The sequence below is a fragment of the Cinclus cinclus genome, chromosome 2, assembly GCF_963662255.1.
Source record: "Cinclus cinclus chromosome 2, bCinCin1.1, whole genome shotgun sequence".
NCBI classification, from domain to species: domain Eukaryota; kingdom Metazoa; phylum Chordata; class Aves; order Passeriformes; family Cinclidae; genus Cinclus; species Cinclus cinclus.
In genome coordinates this window covers 84,574,927-84,591,479 of record NC_085047.1, presented here as the reverse complement: position 1 = coordinate 84,591,479, position 16,553 = coordinate 84,574,927, and the positions used below count along the sequence as shown (strand labels likewise).

The window sequence follows — 16,553 nt, the reverse complement described above, 5'->3', positions numbered from 1 at the left end:
TGTGACTTGCTGAATTCCACTGGCCTCAGCAGCTGTGACAGATGCAGTTGTTCATAGCTAGTAAGCTGTTCTGTGAAATGCCAGCTTCTTTCATCATGTCATCAGCTGTGCTATCTTAAATGAATAGTACGAGTGGAAGAAAGATGCAACTGTTGTTTGTTCTGTAATTCTCTGTTGAATTATAGTCTCTAACATATTGGTCCTTTTGCTTTTCCTAAATGTGTTTTAGGAGACTCTTTTTCCACTAAGAAGGGAGCTGAGACGTTTCAGTCAGATTTGCACATGCTTCCTCCACCATAAGGAAAAAGATGTAAGAGAAAAGGTTTGTGTTTTTCTGTCACTTAATGAGCATTTGTGCTCAGATCTCTTTTTAAATGCCTGCCTTTTTTTTTTTTATACTGGTGTTTCATTCTATTACATTTTTGCTAATTTTTGTCTCTTAGCAGAGAAATAACACAAAATAACAGACTTCAACTATTTATTTTAAATAAAAACTAAAGTTATGTTAGTTAAAATACTGCAAGTTAGTGCTTTAGTCAAGCATAGATTTGTGTTTGCATGAATCCATGCAGAATCAAGGCCTCAATCTGAATGAAAATCATTGTGTTTTCTGATTAGATCTATCAGTGTACTGGTTGCTATCACTGCTTCGTTAATGTTTTGCTGTGAATATTACTTAAAGAAATGGGGAAATTGTCCAGTGATTCATGTATTAAAAGAGGGGTATTTCAGCATAATACAGCTCTTCTTCTTGCCCATAGAACTTTGAAAATCTTTAGGTGGTATTCATGCATGATACCCGTATACACTGCATCCTAATGTACAAGTTTTTTAAGGATTTAGCTGGGACATTTCACCACAGCTGAGGCAAAGAGAAATACCTAGTTTGCAGGGAAGAAGTGGGATGGAAAATTGATTGTGTTTGATGGAAATGCAAAGTGGAATTGGCACAAAAAGTAACATGGTCTCTAAATCCTTCCTTGCTTGGTACAGGCCTTCATGATACTCTGTGACTGGTTGCTGATTTTGAGTCACCTGGATTCAAATAATAATGAAGATACAGTTGGAATTCTAGGTTATCTTCCTAACACATCACTTCAGGAAAAACTGTTTTCATTTATCCAGGACCACGTTTTCATGGATGAAGAAGAGGAAAAAAAAGGTTAGATGCCTTCATTACTGAAGAAACAATTTACCGTTTTTGCTGTCATTTGTCATCTGCAGTGAATGTATCAGTGAAAAGGGCCAGCCTTTGTGTTGTTGTTTTGTGAGTTGCTTTGCTTTTTATCTGGTTGGGCCCCTTTGCAAGCAAAAACCCTGTAATTCTTTGATCTGTACGGACTGCGGATTAACCATAGAATACAGATGCCAATTTACCTGTATGGTGAAAAGAGATGAAGTAAAGCAGGGCTGGATGAGTAAAAGTGTTTGGTGGACTGACTTCCATGGTCCAGATGATGGTGTTAGAGGAAGGCCTTTCAGTGTTGCAGTGTGCTGGTGCACGGACTCTTCTAAGCCATCAGAGTAAAGAATCAGTGGATTTTGATTTTGGGGCTGAAGGGCAGATTTCATAGAATTATAGACTGGTTTGGATTGGAAGGGACCTTAATGATCTTCTAGTTCCAAACATCTGTGCCATAGACAGAGACACCTTCCACTAGACCAGGTTGCTCAAAGCCCCATCCAGCCTGGCTTTAAACATGGAATGGGGCTTCCACAGCTTCTTTGGGCAGCCTGTTTCAGTGTCTCACCATGACCACAGTCAAGAATTTCTTCCTTATGTCTAAGAAATAAATATGCCCTCTGTCAGTTTAAAGCCATTCCCCATTGTATCACTACATGCTGTTGTAAGAAGTTCCTTTCCACCTCTCTTGTTGGCCCTGTTTAGGTACTTCAGGGTACTACAGGGTCTTCCTAGAACCTTCCGTTCTCCAGGTGGAAGAACCCCAACTCTCTCAACCCATTTTCATAAGCAAGATGCTCCATCCCTCTGAGCATCTTCGTGACCCTCCTCTGGACTCAATCCAGCAGATCTACATCCTTCTTATGTTGGGGGCCCCAGAGCTGGGCACAGCACTCCAGCTGGGGTCTCACCAGAACACAGCAGAGGGGCAGAATCAGCAACCTTGCCTGCTGGCCACACTGCTTTGGATGCTCCCCAGGACACAGCTGGCTTTTTGGGCTGTGAGCACGCATTGCTGAGTCTTGCTGAGCCTCTCATTAGCCAACACCCTGAAGTCCTTTTCCTCAGAGCTGCTCTCAGTCCACTGGGAAATAGTACTTGTTGCTCTACTGCCTTTTTTCAAACACATTTGGATGCTCTATTGAGGTTGTAATTACAAAGGCTGGTTTCTTTTGAGAGTGTTTTGAAAATTGATTATTGATTGTGGTTCTGAGGACAAGTTCAAGTGCTATGCTTTGAAAATGCAAGCATTGTTCTAGATTTTTCTGTTTAACTCTTGTCCTTCAGCTGTTCAGATGGAATTCTCTGTTCAGTTTTGGGCAGCATACTTCATTAAGTCATGAACCACTGATTGGCAACATTGAATGGCCAAAATTGCAACAGAGGGACAGTAAAAGAATCTGAGTTAGTAAAGATACAGTAAAAAGGATTGCACAAGTAGGCCATAGTATCCTAGTTGTGGGAGTTACTGAAGCAGGTTATGTTTCAGGTTGTTTATGTTGTGTATCTGAAACTGATAAAATTGATCCTGCCTTGGGTTAGATAGCTTGAGATCTGCTTCAAACCTTTATTTTGTGGTGCCTTCAATTTCTCAGTTCTCCCCACAAAGGATCCCTGTCATCAATTGCAGATTCCTTCCTGAACAAGTGATTTTGTGATGCAGTGTGTGCTTGTCTGCATGCACAGCTGGCAGCTGTTTCATTTCAGTTTGAACTCTAACTTTCAGATACTTCTGATCAGTCATCTGCCTTATTGTTTGTTTCCAGGTCCACAGTCATTCTAGAAGCAGAAACAGTTGACATCAAAATAAAAAAAAAGTCACAGGTCAGAGACTGAAGTCTCTTGGTAGCTGTTAGCTTGCATGTGCAGCAGGAAAGAGTGTGTCTTGGCTCTCCTGCTGCAAGAAGCTCTGCCCAACCTTTGTAGCACTGTTGGAATACTCTTAATTAAGAGTGTCTGTTTCCCATGAGTTATCTGGCTAGTAACTAACTAACTCATGTTCCAGACACTTAATATGTTCTTAATGCAATTAAGTGACTTTTCTTCCTTTCACTCTTGTTGAAAAGCACTTGGAGAATTTCATTGGAACTCTTGCTGACTGTGTGTGACAAGTTTTATAGGGTTTCCAATGAGGTGTGTGCTACTTTTTTACCTTCTATTTTATTCTAGGAAAAAACCCCACATGGTTGCAGTTTTTCTGGTCCCTTCCATTTGGTGTCTTTGTGCCTTTTATTCTACTTGCTGGTTCTGTTCTGTAGCTGTGAGCAGTGTTGTACTTGGAGATTCTGACTAGTAGAAATGCCAAAGTCCTATGAAGATCAGAGTGGGAGACTGTGGAAGAAGACTGTTTTCACTGATACAAACTGCAGCTTTGAAATGGGAATAAACCTGTGCTTTCTGATGTACGCAGCAATGAGCGCTGGCATCTGTTACTGAACAGCTGAGTCTTTGCTGTTTAGGTGAAAGTTGATCATTTAAACTGAGATACCTTGAAAAAAGTAACAGAACAAAGCTTCAATGCTTTTGCTTCCCTAGATCTGACAGAAGAGGGAAAGGATGAAACTTGCAAACTTGATGACTTGCACAAAAAGCGGAGTCTTCTGGCAGCATATTGCAAGTTAATAGTGTATAATGTGGTAGAGATGACTGCAGCCGCTGAGATCTATAAGTATTATGTGAAGGTAATGTTTTAGATAAAGTTGTTTTTCCTATCACTGCATTTTAGATTTTGAAAGTGTCTCCAGTGTTTTTGAAAGACAGGGTGTTAATAGTGTTATGGCTCAGAGTCCTGGAATGATCACAAAAGGGCTATAAAATCAAGCAGGAGTGGGGCAGATATCTCTTGGTTCTGCAAAGGTACTGCAGACAAAACAACTGAAAATTGAGGAGAGGACATATCTGTCTGGACATCTGCTCCTCAGCTTCTCCAGAGAGGCCACTGCAGAGCAGCAGTTTATAGCTGTAGGGTGATTAATCTACTGAGTCTCTCACACTGAACTGGTCAGCTTAATTCATACAGCTCACACAGTGCATATGCAGGTGCCTACATTTCACATGAGTCCTAGGGTTTAGATGACCAGGGTTTGGTAGAGCTTCAGCCACTCTGAAGGGAGTTTCAGGAGGGCCAAGAACATCAGAGTGGGTAGTTTCCTTTGGTCAACTGACAGAACTTTGGAAATACCTGAATATGAATCTTGTTCTTTGCTTCATTGGCAAGCACTGCTAAAGTACAGAAAACTTTATTTGTCTCCTGATGAGGCTTTGCACTTTTTAAAGAATTACAATTAATTATTAATTAAGAATTGACAATCAATTAGTTGTTAATACTTGACAATTTCAGTGTAACTTTGATCCTCACTCTTAAAGGAGCATACCATTGCTTTACATACTAAATACTAGAAAAAGTCCAGTTTTCATCTTTTAGCTTGCATTTTCTGATATTGGGAGTGTTTTAGGAGCTTCTTGTGTCACTTCAACAGTCATGTGGTTTGTGTACTCCCAGTGCTAAAGGAGAATGATAACTCTCAATTGTTTTGTTGCTGTTAATAGACCTACAGTGATTTTGGAGACATAATTAAAGAAACGTTAAGCAAGATGAGGTACAATAACAAAATTCAGAGTGCCAAGACACTGATTCTCTGTCTGCAGCAGGTAAGGTTAAAATTAAAGCAAGAGGCAAGGGGCTCTTATGATAGTTGTATTCACAGTGAAGATTTTTACCTCCCATGCCATAAGTTTTCAAAGTCATTAGAAAACCTAGTGACAGAAATTACTTCCTTTCCAGCATTTTATATATGTCTGTTGTTTGTGCATGTCATAATTAAAACTCCTGTCAAATCATTACATCTGATTTAAAAGGTGTTTTTGTCCACGATTTTTGGTCATGTTTTTAATCCTCGAGTGCACAGTATGTTAGAACTGATGTGAGATTATGAAGTGTTTATTGGGACACAGTGTCTCTTGAGCTTAACAAATGTTAAGGATATTATGCTGTGTTTTATGGACTACCTTAGTTCCTTCTGAATTTGAGGAACCGTGGTTGTGCCTGTGTCTGGTCAGCTCCAAACTCCCCTGTATTTATTTATTTATTTATTTTAATCAGGAGGAAAGTGGGTTGCAGCTCTTCTGAAGGGTCTCAGTTACTGGGGCTTGCAGCTGCTGACTGATAGCCAGTTAGCTATTTTAGCAGCTGCTTTTGCCAGCTCTGCCTGTGGCCAGAGCTGCTTCTAGCCTGGAGTCCTGCTGTAATCCAGAGAGCAGGCTCCTCCCGGGAATACGGACACATGAGCTTTGCTTATTTCACACACATTGCCGGGGGCTTAGATCTGTGAACCAGGCCTTGAAATCTGATCTTAGATGAGTCTAAGCAGAATTTGGCTGCATATATTCTGCTGACATAGTCAGGACTTTGTGTTTAGGTATCACATAGACAACAGGCCCTTTTTGGCCTTTGCTTGACCTTGAAAGTTAACAGGTTGATGAGAACAAGCTACTTCCATATTCTATTAGAAAAAAAACAAACCCAGAGCACAGTTAATTGAGATCAAGATATGCTTTTGACCTACTCTTACTCTCCAAAATTGGACTACGATGCTGCCAAACTTGCTGCTTTGTATCTACACTGTGCTCCTCTGAAAGCATCTCAGGCAAATTGGGCCTCTGGGGCTTGGTTCAGAAGACCCAAGAGAAGATGAGGTCAATGGGGCCATCATCTTCATGAATCAGTTCTCATAATTTTTTGGTTTTATTTTTTGATTTGTGCCTGTCTTACGAGCACAGCAGTGTCCTTTGTGTCAATTCCTTGTCGTTGTTCCATTCAGTGCTTCAGAAGCACATGACTTACCTGCTCTTCTGTAAGGCTTCTGTCTGTGTGAGGTGACTGTTACTTGCTGTGCCTGTCTCTCTGTCCACCTGGTGCTTTGTTTGCCTGTAGGATTACTGTGTTTGCTTACCTGAGACTTCTCTTGCAGCTGTTTCAGACACATGCAGAAAGCCAAGACAGCAGTAGTGGTGTGGACTTCTCCTCTCCTTCCTTTGCAAACATCAAAGAACTTGCTCGTCGCTTTTCACTAACATTTGGTTGGGACCAAGTGAAATCTAGAGAGTCTATAGCCATGATACACAAGTATGTGCCATGTAACATCATGTTGTCCATGGTCATTGCTTTTGTTAGTTGTCTGTTTTATCTGTTTTATTACTCTGTTATTTTCTGTTTTTCTTTCAATAGGGAAGGTATTGAATTTGCTTTTCAAGGAGCTACTGGAGTAGATGGAAAATGCTTGCCTCCTAACTTGAGCTTTCTGTTAATCATCAGTGAATTTTCCAACAAGCTGCTAAAGCCAGACAAAAGACTAGTGTAAGTTAAGTTCTTGTACACCATCATACACAGTTTGTGATTTGTGTATCCCTGCACAAAGGACACTCGAACTTCAGTGTGGCAGAATTTGCTCAAGGGCTCTTCAGAGAACCTTTGAAATCAGTCTGCCCCTCAGGGTGTTAGTTTGAGACACACTTGTTGAATGTTGTAGTAGTAGTTATTTCAGATTGCATGTGCAATAAGCATTATAGATTTTTCTTACACATAGTTGTGGCCACATATGGCAATTCTTCTAAAGGAAAGGCTGTTAATTTGGTGGAAGAGATTTGCGACTTGACTGGTTAGTGGAGTGGCAGGAATGCTTTTCTGAACAGAAAAGTAAATCAAAAGGTTGTGGAAGAAATAATGCACACATCATTATTTTGTAATTGTCTTATTTCCACAGCTTCAGGCCTCAATTATGTGGGTTCCATGGAATGTATTTGGAATAGAAATATATGTGTCTCTCTTCATAATATAGATATTGAAATCCAATAATTTACTATTTACATGGAATTATGGTCTGATCCAGTGAACTCATGTTTTTACAGTGGTTTAAATATTTACATTTAATGCTATAAGAATGATAGCCTTCTTTTGGCATCAGTGGGGTATTATGCACCTGAATGAATTATGTAACATGGGTCAAGAATAGTAAAATGTCTATTTTCCTCTTACTTCACATGATGGAATTTATTAATGATTGCCATCAACACAGACAGTTCATTTGAAAAAATTGATTCCAAGCTGGAATACAAAATGCAGAAGAAAAATAGTCAACATACAGTAATTGCAGACCCTGAGAAATGTAAAGCGGATAATTTGTGGGTACAGATAACTTCATGTGCTATTCTTGCATTTTTCTCAGATGAGACTCTTTGAGACCAGCTACTAAAATTGGTTTTCATATATTCCATAGGACCTCAAGAATCATCTAGTCCCAACCTCCCTTCCATGGGGAGGAACACTTTCTACTAGACCAGGTTGCTCAAGGCCTCATCCAACCTGGCCTTGAACACTGCCAGGGGTGGGGAGTCCAGAACTGCTCTGGGCAGCCTGTTCCAGTGCCTCACCATGGTCACAGTCAAGAATTTCTTCCTAATATCTAATCTAAACTCATGCTCAGTTTAAAGCCACTTAAAGCCTTGTCCTATCTCTACATGCCCTTATAGAAAGTCCCTCTCCAGCTCTCTTATGAGCTCTGTTTAGGTATGAGAAGGTGCTCTAAGTCCTCCCCAGAGCCTTCTCTTCTCCAGGCTGAATAATCCCAACTCCCTCAGCCTGTCTTCATAGGGGAAGTACACTAGGCCCCAGTTTGGACAGTATGACTCTGTCCATGTTGTCTTGTATTTTAAAGAGCTGTAAGCATCTGTGTCAGCCTTGCAAGAAGTAGTTTTCTATTAAACCATCCTTAAAAAGCTGTCATTTCATTTACCTCCTGGGAGTAGTTTTTAATTAAACTTTAATTAAACTAAATTTAGTTTTAAACTTAATTAAGCTTGATTTTAGTTTTAATTAAACTGAAATTATGAGGAAAATATTTAATTGTTGATGGGGCAGATCAAAGCTAAATCCTGACCATCTTTTTCCTAGGACTATATTAAACCTTGTGATCAGAGGATATATTTTGGAAGTATATTCCTGAATGTATCAGATACATTTGATACATTCAGGTAGGTTTATTAATGGAAAAGTTTTGTGGGAAATAACAGAACCTAGCAGGGAATGCACTTGACTTCAGTTCTTACTGCTTTGGGCCTTCCCTCTGCTGCTGGGAACAAATGGGAAACAATAAAATTCACTAGAAGGGAAATTGCAATTTATCCACAAGTACATTCATACTATGTTTCTAGAACAACAGTTTCTATTCTGGGAGGCCTAAAGTGCCTTGCAGAGGCTGGAGATTATATTTCCTCTCAGAAATATTTAAGTTTAGCTCCATCATAAATTATTGAATGGAATGTTTTAGGTCAACATGAACTTTGAGAAACAAACATCTGGTTATTTTCATTTTTCTTATTAATCATGGGATTGATGTCCAGGTCTGTATGTTAACATATGTGAATGTACCTGTAACAGATGACATAGAGAATATGGGCATTTGTTAGAAAGGACTATATTTCAACACCATCAAAGTATATGGACTTTACCCTCTCCCCTGTAATTGCCCAGGCTGTAGCAGTAAAATACCTGGCTTGTCAATTGCTCTGTGCCACAAAATGCAGACAAGAAATGAATTGCTGAATAGCAAACAGCATGAAGGGCCTGATTCCTGAATCAGTAGGAATCTTTCCATTGACATTGATAGCAGTTGGATTAGACTCTGAAACTGTAGTTACAATACATGCTTGTTTGAAAACAACAAATTCCATTACCAGGGTTTCTTGATCCCTGGGGCCCCCAGAGTCCAGGACTCTAATTGTTTTGGAGTCAGTGCTTACCCTGACCTCCTCTCAGCACTGGTTTTCTTGTTTTGCAAAGCAAATGAGACGTCTGATATTTTCCAGGCCACTCTCCTAATAAAAAAAGAAAAAAAAATAAAATAATAATAAGTTGCACATATTATTAAAGGTGTTAAAATTGTCACTCCTGGTATTTGCTATGGTGGGTCTGTTTTAACAAAACTGGGCTTGATTTTTAAATGATGAACTGTAGCTGAAATGTGGTGAATATCCAGTTTCTAATCCTGAGTCAGACTTCGGTTTTCTTTGCTTATGGTTATTAAGTAGGAATGGGTCAGAATGACTTTGTTGGAAATGTCCTGTTTTTCAAACAGAGTGTTTGAAGAAGGCCTTTTTGCTCCAGGAAAGGTGATAGCTTCACCTGGGATTCAGGAAGGCCCAGTGTCAAATCTCTGGACTGAATTAAGCAGAACAAGGATTTGAGACAATGTTTCCCACAACCCATGTATTGTCACAACTGCAGAGCAGTTAACTGCTTCTTGCACACACTTGACATTTTAGTGAGAGAATTGAACTGAATTTAAGCTGATAATATAGAAAAATGGTTTAATTGGTTGTTCTAATTTTTAATTTTGACATAACAGGCATTCATGGTATGAAACCCTCACTGCCTGACCTGTACTGTTTCCTGTAGTACTGAATCACAGGGAGCGTCTCTTGCCTGGGATCTCCTTTGTGTTGCAGTCCGTGAGGCAGAAAAGGCCACCAGGAGAGGTGAATCCTCTGTTCAGGCTGCTACTGGCAGCAGCAATTGGCAGACTTTCCCTGCACTGGAAACTCTTTATAGAAGCTGATGTAATTTTGTAATTTCTGTGGATCTTGTGTTGTTTCTGATGCTAAAATTTCAAGCACTCTTTTAGCTTTGAAGACATTTTCATTTTAAATAGATATTTCAGAGATGTTAGGTATTTCACAGAAAAACAGTGCCCTCTCTTCAACAGTTCTGTTTGCACCTTTGGAGAGTAAAGTGAAAATCCTTTTTTGCAATATCTGCCCCAGATATTGAAGGGAAGTATAGTGAGTTTCCTTCTGCTTTCTGTTGTTTTTGTCCCAGGTATAGTTACTTACAGAGGTACATAACAGAGCCACTGCCCTGCAGAGGAGATGAATGGCAACCCTTGGTCTTGTACAGAAACTCTTTATTGGCAAATGAAGATGAGGAGAGCCCTGTCCTTGGCAGTTTGGGAGAGTGGCCCCCCATGGGCTCATCTAAGACATCTTCTTTTAAAAGGAAATTGTCTGATGGTATGAAGGCTTCCCAGTTCTTGATCAGCTGTATTTTCTTTGTCTCTCTGTCTGGCAAAACTGCTGTATTTCCTATTTTGCTTTGCTGTAGCAAATTTGCACGTGCTAAAATGTATTTCATGCTTTGCAGTAGCAATACAATACCACAGTGTGTTGGATATTGTGGACTTCCCAGTTTGAACTGTGGCTTTTGCTTTCTGCTTTGTTGTTAAAGGTTCCTTGATCACTCGAGAGCAGTAAGGTTGGGCTGAGGACTCCGAGTGAGGAGAATTCAAAATCATCTGAATTCTGCTGTGTACTCACATCTGGCATTTGTCTGAGCCACAGAGACTTGGTTGATTGCTTTTAATTGTTAACTTAATGGCATTGTTGCTTTAGGCCCTGTAGATAATTGAGACAGGAGAGGTATTTCTAGAAGTTGATTCAGGTCTTCAGACCTGGGCCAGATTATCTGGGCCAAATCATCTTCTAGGATTTTTCTCTCTGCTGAATTTCTAGGGAGCCTGTAAGATTATACTTCCTACCTTAAAGAATTATAGTTAGATGAGCTGCATCCAGGCTTTGGCAGCATTCATGGACTGCCAATCTGTAATGAAGTATTCACTGCATGGATATGATGGGACTTAGTTAAAATGTAATAAAGCCATTATGAAAACAATTGCTAATAAAAATGGTAAGTGTTACGGACATTTGCAGTTGTATGTGGAGGAAAGGAAATTTTTCCACAGTGTCCTTTAGTTTCTTTCTCATAAATCTTCTTTTAAGTGACTTGCCTTCAGAGAGCTTGTTCCTTTGTGTCCCTAAAGGCCCTCCTTTCTTGAGCATTATATAGACTCAGCAGTACTGATAGCAGTTATGGACCAGGGCCAAGTTCATAAATCTAGATTGCAAAAATGACCAGTGGGCAAATTAAATGGATTTTCTTTTAAGTGGCTTTTAGCTGTCTCCTTCAATAAAGGAATGCTTTGCTCCAGATGTCCTTTTGAGCTTGGCCCAATTGTTTCACTGCTGTGGGGAACATACTGGAAATGGCCATCTCAAGACCTCTGAGGGTGAGGCTGAAGAATGACTGTGTTCCCTCTCTGTTGCAGGGTCTTTGCCTGAAACCAGCCAGACTGAAGCAGCAAGCAAAGCCCCAGAACAGCAGTGTGCTTCCCAGCTTCCCCCTGCAGTAGGGAAAAGCAGAAAGAGGCTGAAGTCTCAAGAGATGTGCTTGCAGGAACATTTGCCATTCCTTTGTCCAGGAGGGCTGCGTAGAAGATACTGGTGAGAGTTTGATGTCTTCCAAGCTCCTTCACCTGTTCTGGCATTGACACTTGGGGTCTCTTTATCCACCTTCTGTTTTTTTGTAATACTTCATGAGCTAAGGGTGTGTGTGCCCTTTCTGTTTTTCTTATGGGCTTTGTCCCAAGGACAGGTTGTGGTTTTTTGTTTCTTTTGTCCAATATCTACATTTGCTGCTTTCTCCTGCCACTGTCACAGGGCTTCTGTGCCTTCTTGGAGTAATATCAAGTGTGCAGAGAAAAAGATGAGAATGGAGGAAAGTTCCCTGCTCCACTTCCCATGTCCAGATTGGTGATCTGTGGTGCTGGTTACTCTTGGGCTGTTTGCTGCAGCCAGACAATGAGTGTTTTCTGCATCTCTGGAAATGAAAGAAGATTCTTGTCTCTGCAGATCTGCTATTAACTACTGTGTAGCAGGTGGCTTTCTTTTAGAGAAGTGTTGGTGTGCAGCATGCAGACATGCCCCAGTGAAACTCCGCAAAACTTGAGAGAGGTGTTGCAGAAATAGGGAATCTAGAATCTACTTTTGAGCAATCAAAGTGCTCAGTTGCAGTATTTTCCTTTAATTCAGTTAATTTATTGAGGTGTTAGGTGCCATTTCCCCAGTTAGTAGGTTAAAAGGTGAAACACAAATTCTGGGAAGATGCATACTTTTCCAGGTTTTGGGAACTTTGTTAAATGAACCTGGTGAATACAAGTAAAATAGAACAAAAATTTATTAAACATGAAGGTAGCCCCTGCTTAAATCAGCCCCTGCTTAAATCAAAACACTTAAATAGTGTTTTGTTTCTGAACTGCTTTGTTGAAAATTCCTCAGAGCATGACCTGTTTCATACTGGGAAATTCTGGGCCAGTAACTTTAGGCTACCTTACATGGATATCAGCAGCAGATCTTACTATGTGAAATACACTGCCTTAAGCACAGTTGCACAACTGTGCAGCCTCTGTTATGAGATTTCTCAAGACTTAGCTATTTTTTTGGTTTATTTTTCATTTCCAGCAAAGATGAGGTTAAGACAGAAGATGTCTCTGAGGAGGGTCCAGCAGACGACACAGTTGAAGATGTTGATGTTGTTGGTACAGACCAGGTAATTCTGGCTGGTTTTCTAGCTGTAAGGACAGCTGTAGTTGAGGTGGGTGAATGTCAGGTCAGTCTCCTGGCTAGCTGTGTTGCAGTAAAGGGGGTTGCTCTTTTGTTGCCCTTTTCAGGATGAGAAAAGAGGCATGCCCTCTTCCCTTTCCAGCTGCAGCTGTAGTTTCCTCCTTCAGCTTGATCTATGTTTTAGAGGCAATCCGTTTTGTAGCATCTAGAAGTCCTGAGGTCAGTAATAAGGATTGAATGTCACTTAGGATGCATTAAGAGGAAGATCCCCTTTCTTTTTTCCCATACTGTGAAGCTTCCTTATTAAAAGCCATTTGCTGCAGTTGCTTCATGTTACTGACACATTGCAGAGATGGCACTGCTGCATGGCCTGCAGGGCATATCTGCTTCAGAAATGGTGTTTGCATTATGTTCTTTGGATTGAAAGACCTGGGATGTGTCTGATCACTGGACAGCCCTGGGCTCTTGCTGGAGTATCCCATGTTTCCTGCCCTTTTCTAGTCAAGGCTGTTGGGCAGATCAAATTGTCCCTGAACAAACTGGGGATTTGAAGGGAAGCATGAGACCATTGTGGGCTTGGAGTGGCAACCAGCATAGCCAGGGGCTTGTCTCATGGGCAGTGATTGCCTTTGGGATCCAAGTTTGGCAGAGCTGCCTCTGTCTGCCTGGGTCTCAGCTCAGCCCTGGACTGGATCCTTGCAGCAGGGAAGGACTTCTAGCCCTTTGGGCCAGTGGAGTGCAAGGACTCAGAGAGGATGTTGTACAGCAGGGTCTTGTGGAGTGACTGTACAAGGAAAGGGGTGGGGGGGGAAGAAAGGCCATGATTTTTCCTGTGCTGCAGCTAATCACAACCCTTCTGCCCCCTCAAGGTTTCTGTGTCAGCCACTACAGGGGGCTGAGCAGTTCCTTCAGGATTTTCTCCTGTATTTCCCCCTGCTCTCTGCACTTCAGGACATAACTCAGTGTTTGGCAGAAAGTATTTTTGCAGTGAGTCAGGCAACCCCTTGATTTCTAGTGACTCTGGTTATCTGGGATCCAACAACCACTTTCAGACTTTGCACAATTTTTGTCTGTTTAAAAGAGTTTTTGCTGTGAAGTTCAGCATGTTTTTTTAACATACGGCGGGCTTTTATTTTTAAAGAGAACTAGAAAGAATAAAAAAGGGACTTCTACCTTTTCTTTCAGCCTTATGCATGTTAAAATATAGGCAGTTTGGCCTGTGTACTTGAAGCAGCTCCTACTGAAGATGAATAATTGAATTTAACTCCATGGACAAAGATCAAAGCCATATAGAAATTGTACTACATATGCAGTATGGTGCCTTTCCCTGTGGTGACTTTTCTGGGCTTTTTGGGGCATGGAAATGCTTCTTTCCTTTTGTGGAAGCTGTAGTTCTTTATAAGAGCTGGCTCTGTGGCTAAACTGCTGAATGGTTAGATGCTAAACTGTTAATCAGATTCCTTATGGGCTCTTACATGATGTCTCCATAGTAGAGGACTGACTTAAATATCTTTTTTCTTGTGATGTAGGATGGTTAAGACACTGAGAGGATGAACAGAAATGAAGCACATGCTATGTTGTTTCTGCAAATTGTTTAACTTGTCAATGTGGTGTGAGAGCATCAACTGAGGTGGCAGGAGACATGGATCCAGTTATCTCTGTGCCCATGGGCATCTACCAGAACCAGTCTATAGCACTGTGGTTGATTTCTCACCATTGCTGATTGTGGGCATTACTGAGGTGGCTGCTGCAGTTCTAGGGTTGGGTATTCTGAACATTATTACTCCACTGCATCCTGATCCTTGATGCTGCCTTGGAAAAGCTCACAGCTGAAGGACTGGAATCAGGGCATTGACAAACACTGAATCAAAGACACTGAACCAGGTGAGACAAGCTTGTTTGAAGCATGTGGGGGCAGTGCCCTGCTGGCCGTGTTCTTTACCGCTTGAGATAACCAAATGGAGATCTGTGTGTTTCCTTGCACCTGGTGCAGGGGAGAAAGGAGCTGGCTCAACTGTGAACACTGGGAGCTGCTGGGTAATGGCAAGTGCCATTTCCTGCCTGTAACATGGAAAACCCTGATCAATCATCTGTAAGTATTTCTGAATTGCATCGCTTAGAGAAATGTGGTTTGAGGTCAAGTAAGCACTGGGACATGTTCCTGGGAAACTTGGCTTCAAAGTAACAAAGAAAGAAACAGTGGAGCATCTGACTGTTTTCCTCTGGAAGAAGTCCTTTTCATACAGTGATCATGTGGTTTTTACTTGGAAATAGCCTGGAAAGACAATGTAAATAGACTGTAAATATGGCCATTCAAAAATAAGGTTTTTTTTTTTCATTAAGAATTTGCAAATGATCTTCACTCAAGAGTGTTTCAGTGGCAGTAGGCTAGGGAGTGCAGGCTGCTTTCACCGACCTTGCACACTGCTCCCTGGAATTGTACATTTCAGTAACCATAGCAGCTTTATTTTTTATATATATATATATCTATATATTTTGGTTTGTAATTGTGTAAAATAAACTACAGAACTATTGCTACCCATTAGTACTGAATGTGTGATACTTCCACACTGTGTCTGGAAAAACAATGGCAGCAATGTGTGTTGGCCTTTGCACTTGTATTTATTCCACAGGCTGAGCAGGGAGTTCCTATGAAAAGGGAAGTGAAAGCCATGACTCTTGCCCTGTTATTGGGTACACTGAAGTGGCCACAGTGAATTCATGATTTTCCTTTTGATCGTTGGGTGTGCAGGCCGACACAAGGGAGGTACCACTCTCCAGATAAAGTGGTTCTAAGATTCCTCTATGAGTCCATCAGTAACTCCCCTACCTGGACTGGTTTCCTTCATCCAGCTGTGGATGATTTGTGGATCTAGGCTTAAGCACTGACCAGGTAGTTAGAACAGAGCTTGTCTAGGACAACAGTTCTACCTGGAACCACATTAAGCATATGGACGCTTTAATTTTTTGTAGCAGTGGGCTAGGAATGTGAATTACCCTCCAGAGGCAATTCTCATAAGATAAAGGGCTTCTACAATAAGAGCAGGATATATTCTACTTAGAAAATTAGGGACTTGGTTAGACAAAGTATAATATAGAGCAGGATTTAGCAGGTACTTCATGAAACACAAAGTAGCAAATACAGGTACAGGCTCTGCAGAAGAGATTGACCCTATACCATATGTGTTGTGTGACAGATGTGTCACTGCATGCTGGGAAAGCCTGGGGCTGTTTGCTGCCCAGTTACAAGCCCCCTTTGTAGGAAGGGTTTTAGGGTAGGAGAAAGTATCTCTTGCAGTGTTCAGCATCATCTTCTGGAAGACCAGTTGGTCATCCTTTCCCTGAGGGAACAGAATTTAACAGAAATGCTCTGCATGTATTTACTGTTTAGAAGCCCCAAAAAAGGGGCAGTTAGTGAAATATATCTAGCCAACCCCAGAGAAATTTGACATTGGTAAGTCTCTATTAAAACTGGAATAATTAACCAAAAATCCTTCAAATGGCATTAAAGTTACTTTAGTTTCCCTCAGTAAGGTTCACCAGCACTTCAGCGATGCGTTTCTTGATACACAGGTGTAAGTTCGTGCAGGAGCTGGTGTAAGGAATTGAGCACAACAGGTTTCTCTCAGCTGCTCAGCAAATACTCTTTTGGATGAAGAAAAGCCTGCTAGAAGCTGTTTGCTTTGCATATGCAGCTTGTTGTAGTTACCCAACCAGCCTGCATACCAGTGTAACCCAGCCTATGATGAATGGTTCTTTAATAGTAAGATGAATTGTGTGCAATATATAAAAATTAGAACGTGTTTAAGTACATGTATGAAAATCTTTATTTGAAAATACAAACATGTTTTTTAAACATTTTAAAAGATCTACACTGCAACCAAAAATATAACTTACATCTTTTTGTACATTTTTCCCCAAC

At 40.9% G+C, this 16,553-nt stretch overlaps 1 protein-coding gene across 1 annotated transcript in view; it reads left to right on the top strand.

The window, feature by feature from the left end:
- The window catches only part of LOC134057961 (cohesin subunit SA-2-like), a 53,826-nt gene extending 39,543 nt beyond the window's left edge, over positions 1-14,283 (top strand). The window contains exons 23-32 of the mRNA XM_062515007.1: positions 233-322; positions 994-1,162; positions 3,719-3,864; positions 4,733-4,834; positions 6,154-6,308; positions 6,411-6,539; positions 10,056-10,246; positions 11,338-11,512; positions 12,530-12,617; positions 14,161-14,283. Of these exons, the coding sequence (XP_062370991.1) occupies positions 233-322; positions 994-1,162; positions 3,719-3,864; positions 4,733-4,834; positions 6,154-6,308; positions 6,411-6,539; positions 10,056-10,246; positions 11,338-11,512; positions 12,530-12,617; positions 14,161-14,169 (1,254 nt within the window). The 3' untranslated portion in view covers positions 14,170-14,283. The remainder of the gene's footprint in view (positions 1-232; positions 323-993; positions 1,163-3,718; positions 3,865-4,732; positions 4,835-6,153; positions 6,309-6,410; positions 6,540-10,055; positions 10,247-11,337; positions 11,513-12,529; positions 12,618-14,160) is intronic.
- The last annotated feature ends 2,270 nt before the right edge of the window (positions 14,284-16,553 follow it).